This window comes from Oreochromis aureus, linkage group 8, assembly GCF_013358895.1.
Source record: "Oreochromis aureus strain Israel breed Guangdong linkage group 8, ZZ_aureus, whole genome shotgun sequence".
In the NCBI taxonomy this organism is placed as follows: Eukaryota; Metazoa; Chordata; class Actinopteri; order Cichliformes; family Cichlidae; genus Oreochromis; species Oreochromis aureus.
The window spans coordinates 26340647-26346646 of NC_052949.1; the positions used below are offsets into that span (position 1 = coordinate 26340647).

At 42.2% G+C, this 6000-nt stretch overlaps 1 protein-coding gene across 6 annotated transcripts in view; it reads left to right on the forward strand.

Moving 5' to 3' along the window:
- Positions 1-4862, forward strand: part of wu:fj29h11 (protein NO VEIN) — a 43826-nt gene extending 38964 nt beyond the window's left edge. For all 6 annotated transcript variants that reach the window (XM_039616358.1, XM_039616359.1, XM_039616357.1 and 3 more), the window contains exons 42-47: positions 1127-1241; positions 2526-2657; positions 2750-3001; positions 3689-3830; positions 3937-4093; positions 4172-4862. In XM_039616358.1, coding sequence (XP_039472292.1) covers positions 1127-1241; positions 2526-2657; positions 2750-3001; positions 3689-3830; positions 3937-4093; positions 4172-4585 — 1212 coding nt within the window. In that variant the 3' untranslated portion in view covers positions 4586-4862. The remainder of the gene's footprint in view (positions 1-1126; positions 1242-2525; positions 2658-2749; positions 3002-3688; positions 3831-3936; positions 4094-4171) is intronic.
- The last annotated feature ends 1138 nt before the right edge of the window (positions 4863-6000 follow it).

Genomic DNA, 6000 nt, shown 5'->3' on the forward strand with positions numbered 1-6000 from the left:
TTTTCATCCTGACACTTGCACAAACTTACCGCAGAGCTGACCGTAGCGCCGGGTAACGGCCGTTTCCCTGGAGAGGAGTTGCATTTGCATTATTTGCAGACTCATAGAGCAGTGCAGCAGCAAAAGATGCTCAGATCTGGGCTCAGCTTTGATCCTGCTCCACTGATCATTCTCTTCTGGTTTTCCAGTAGAACAGAGCTGCGTTATATAGTCAGTATTGACATCTGGATAAAATGTTTGATTTAGGTTCCATTTTGGGATTTTCCAAAGTCAATAAAATGAAATTCTTCAGTGTCTGATTAAAGGCTTTAATGATATGATTCTGAAGCGTAACATCCCTTTAATACACTGCAGTCAGACAGATATGAGAGGCTTAGGGGAAATCTGGCTCCCAACTTATTATATTCACTTATTACTTAGAGTATCCCAGGAAGTTGATGACTAGAAGTACGTGTTAATTAGGACATCAGAGCTTTACTGAGAATGTCTGTCGTTGCCACTGTTGGCAAGAGAATCTGAAAAGATTCTCTGAAAAGAGAGACCTCAGATCTACTCAGCACTGGTCTTATTATGTAGTGATTTTATGAGGAACAGACAGAATCAGACAGATGATGAATGGATCAGACCTCTGTGTTCCTCCTAAATGACTCAAATGCAAGTCCCACAGGGCTTCCAGTGTGAATAAAATAATGAAGTGCAGTTAGTTTTGTTCTTTGATACAAAACAAATGCTATATTCTATCCAAGCAACAATAAAAATGAAGCATGCAGATGTGCCAAAACTGCAGTTCCTTCCATTTGAGGCAGGCTCCTAAGGCTTTGTCTGTACATTGCACCTGTACAGTTTACGGATGCAGCTTGTTATCTATGTTAGTTAGCTGTAGCAGTTACCTTAGCACTCCTGTGTCTCATCTGATTATGGTCATTTCTAGATGTAAAAAAAAAAAAGAACATGGCAGCAGGCAAAATTCAAATGTTTTAGTTTCAAAATTCAAAGTCCACAAACCACTGGTGATATCATGTTACTACGTCCATCTTTTTTATACAGTCTGTGAACCTAGCCTAATATTATGTGTATGCCGTGTATGCTATAATAACTACAATAACTATAATAAATACATATGCAGGATCCAAGAGCCCTGAAGAGATTCTTGGCCAAAGAGGAAATCAGAGAGCTGCCCAGTGAGGAGGAACTGTGGGAGGTCCCAGAGCCTCCCAAACCAGACATTCCCCCTGAAAGAGGTACAGAAGACACATGGTGGAAAAAACATACACAGCCATCCTGTCACACATGAAATGTTGGATTTACATAAATATCAGAACATATCGGCCAGTCAGGACAATAGTGAACCTCTGGGCCACAGAGGTAGTAACCTTTTGGAAAAACAGTGTAACAGATAGGTTATCGTTATGTTGATGGAATTTGATCGAACAGACTACTAAAGGTGAAAGTTGAAAAGTCAAAGCTTCCACTTGTTTCCATTAATTTGTCCACCATAACAGACCATTAACCCTTAAAGTGCAATAGGTTTGATTAAGATAACAGTTTAATTGAACATAGCATTGCTTGACGTCATTGCGATGGCTCAGGTTACACTCTTCTACACATCAAATTGGCTGTTTTCACACACACCATGCTATTTAAGCTGTTGTAACCTGGCCACACCTGCTGCACATCTGCAAGCTGCTTTGCAACCCAGCGCCACACTACACAATGTTTTTCTTTCATTTTGGCTTGTCTGCATGGGTCAGACTTGTCATTAACACCTGCTCTATGTAGTGCTTAGGTCTTCCTTCAGATCTCCCACAACAGAGCCATAGTGCCAAAAATATATATCGGTAAATAAGGCTCTTTGTTACTCTATAGTGCTCCTCACTGATTTACTTACCTTCGTGAAATTGCAGAATGTTTGAAAAACAGCCTGAAAAATCCATGTGTTCAGCCCAGTGTTGATGTGCATGAGAATCACAGTTTGATGCAGGATATCAGCTCAGTGCTACAACTGCAACACGAGCTGAATCCTAAAACTCACTGCTGCTTCCTCTCACTCTTCCATCTGCAGTTCCTCCAATTCTCTCTGTGACACTTGCCCCCATTTCCATTATCATTTCATAATATTCAAAGTGTTTTTCTTCGCAGTCTCAGGCTCAAACAAACACTCTCCTTCCGCACACACGCACACACACAGTGCACATAACTGGTGTGTTTCTCGCATATGCTAATTCGAGTTTGTTCACTCTTGTGTGTGGCGACATAAAAGAGCAGCTGTTGCCAGGGCTCAAAGAGCAAGAGGAGCAGATCCCATACTGCAGCAGAGAGCACACACATACACACACATACACACACATAGATACACATTTTACAAGGATTAATATGATCAAAGACTTTTTCATTACACATTTTGCTTTTATGGCACGACAGCTCTGAGACAGGCTCACACTGTGTATGATTGGTGTTTTATTTAAGGTTTCATTTCAATGTTCCCTTTATATTCTTTGGATTTAACTGAAACTATTATCCTCCAGTGCTGGCAAGGAGTTCCTCCTCCACCAGCTCCACAGTCGAGCCATCTCGGCCTGGACAAGAGGATGGGGAACAGACGCTGGTCTGCTGGCCTCCTCGAGCACCAATACACAGCACAGGAGGCAGTCGAGCTGGTACATAATGCATAATGCAGTGTTAAGAGTTAAAAAAATATGTTTATATTAGCAGTATAAAAAGTGCATGTTTCATTTGTCACGTATGTCAGGAGGTCAGGAAGACAGCAAAGTGGTGGAGGCTGTCATGAAGATGTGGCCTCCTCCAGCTGGACCTAAAGAACAAGGCCTGGAGAAGGACGTCTCACCCAGAGGAAGCAGCCACGAGGGAAACTATCCACCCAGAAGCAACAGCAGCACCAACAGACCTGCAGAGCAACCCATCCTTCAGAGGGTTCCCAGTCATCCAGAGCAAGCTAACACAACTGCTGCTGCTGCAAACACCAACACCCCACCACCACCAGGTTACACATTCAAGATCCTTACAAACACAGATATTCAGTTCAATTTTATTTGTAGAGCACCAAATCACAACAACAGTCGCCTCGAGGTGCTCTATATTGTAAGGTAGACCCTACAGTAATACATACAGAGAAACACACAACAATCATATGACCCTCTATGCGCAAGCACTTTGGTGACAGTGGGAAGGAAAAACTCCCTTTTAACAGGAAGAAACCTCCATCTGCCGCGACTGGTTTGGGTGAGAGAAGGAAGACAGGAGATATATATGAAAATTTTCAGCTTCTTCTGTTCAGGCTGTTTGTGTTAGAAATGGACAAAGAATAAATCTGTGCAGTTTTAAGTGTTTTACCTTTGCAAAATTATATTTTCACCACAGGGCAGCATGGTAACACAGAACCGTTAGTTAATCTTTCTCAGTTTGTGGTAATCACAAGACACTGAAAATACTTACAGAGTGAGAGGTAGATTAAAAGATCATCCACAAGAACGTAGTTTTATTGTCTTAACCAGCTGCATCTTGCATTATCAGTTAAGATGTTGATTTTAGTGCTTGTTAATGAGCAAAGACACAGCACTACAAACAGAAAGTTCTTGTGTAATTCTGCATTGTGTCATTATTCCCAAACTGTTACAGCACATCCTCTAAAAACTAATGTTTTCCATTTGGTGTTGTCTGTCACCAACAGAGCGCCGTCAGCAGAGTGAGACCACTCGGTCTGACACAGCTGAAGGTGGAGAGAAAAGCCTTGCAGCTCCCAGACCTCCACTGAGTCCTCCATCTGAACCACCTGCTGAGACAGCCAGCAACCAGCCCGTTCCAAACAGCCTGTAGGCTTCTTCTCCTCCTCCCAAATATGTGAAATATTCAGAAAATGTTGATTTTCACTCTTACTGAGTATGTATTTCTAATCTCTCTCCTTTGTCTCTCTGTCAGTGCTGTACCTGAGGCTGTGGTGCTTTCTGGAACTTTCCAGGGGACTGCAGCAGATGCTGCAGAGATCCGTCCTCCTCTGAACCTGGACTTCCCTCAGTGGAACAAAAGCCAGGCCACACTTGAAGACATGGAGCTCACCTGCCAGAGACCCACCACCGTCAGTATATCGACTGCAAGCTTTGGTTTCCTAGTCGCTGGTTATCAAGTTTTTCTTAATAGCTCTTCTGTTTTGTAGGTGGTCTTATCAGAAGACGAGATAGATGTGGCAGCAATCGGCGAATGGGGGGAGCAGCTGGTCAACTCCTTCCTGTGCCAATGGAGAGACAGCAGCGACCCTGTACGACCCACGCACGTCATGTGGTGCAATCAGAGCGGGGAGACCGGTCAGCCCTACGACTTTAAGCTCACCTTCAGATCCACAGGAGAGCCTGAGGTGGTGTATGTGGAGGTGAAGTCGACTATAAAGAAAGAGAAGTCATTTATCCACATGTCTGCCAACGAGTTGGACTTTGCACTGAAGGAAAGGGAACGATACCACATATACAGAGTGTACAGCGCTGGAGATGCTCAGAACGTACGCCTTTGTCGGATTCAGAACCTAGCGCAGCATCTCCACACCAAAGACTTAGCTCTTTATCTGTTTGTGTAGTTCCTTTTAAAATCTGTGGAGATATTTGCACAAGTTGCCTAAAATAATTTTGTGTAATTTTTAATGTTCATAGTAAATGCACTGATTTTAGTCCTTTTAGCTGTATATTGTGTCGTGTATGTTTAATGTATTGCCTGCTTTTGAGCAAAAGATACATTTTTCTCCTTTTAATGTCAACTGTTTTCCATATTCAGTGAAGTTAAGCAATCTGCTAACCTTTTTTACTTTCTGTACCATTCCTTTATTCCTTTGAAATAATAAAAGTGTGTCTATTGAAGAGTTTCTTTTATTGAATTGAAAAGCACCAGCTGACAACATTTCAAGGTACTTTATATGTTTACATGACGAGAAACCCATGATCCAATGTTTCCCTATAAGCAAACACTTGGTGACAGTGGGGAGGAAGAACTCCCTTTTAACAAGAGACCTCAAGTGGAAGATGAAGGACAAGAAAAGAGGATGCAAAGAGGAGCATAGCGAGACTATGAACACCAAAGAGGATTAAACAGAAACTACAGGAGAGAGAAGACAAAAGTTAATGACTCGCAGTAGTATATTATATGTTTGAGGACTGAAAAGAGGCGAGTGAAGGATAAGTGCATCAGAATAAAATACTTATTTTTACAGCACTTTACAAAACAGTTACAATATGCTTAAAATAATTCAAATAAAAGAAAGTGCTCTTTGTGTCAAAATAAAGCTCAAAGATCACAACCAGACTAGGGGCATAATACTTCATGTTGGAAGACATATTCATGTTTTTCCAAGCCACTGGCCACCTTTGGGTCAGACAAATAACTGGAGACTTGATATTTGGAATCACTGAGCTAAAAGATCTTTTGTGACACCCATCATATAACATCAGGCAAAGCCCCCCAAGCAGTCTGACCCTGTGCTGTCACCTGATCCAGCCCAAACTCTGAGCTTTATCAAAAGGGAAAGTTTAAAGTGTAATCTTGAAAGAAAAGAGGACAGCTGTTTCCCAAATCCAAACTGGAAGCTGGTTAGAAACTCTGGGAACCACAAGTAAGCCAACAGTGTGAACTTAACAGGGCGCCAATAAAGAGACATTAATATGAGGAAAATACGATCTCTCGTTATTTGTTTCTACTACATGTTAGTAACTGGGATTCTGCATTTTTGGTCAACTGAAGACTTTTCAAGGATCTTTTAGAACAGCCTGAATTACAGTTGGAATTACAGTAGTCCAACCTTAAAGTAATATGGCTGCCTCTACCTGAGCCGGGTTCTGGTTTTGAGCTCAGCTGCTTCTGATATAGAAGTCTTCAAAGGGGGGTCCCTGATATTCTGTCTAGTTCAATCATTAACCCAAAGGGAAGCTAATGAAATCCCCGCCTGCCACGGTGGTCTCTGGACCCCCTCTTTGACAGCCACACCCTGTGTAGCTTCTGTAG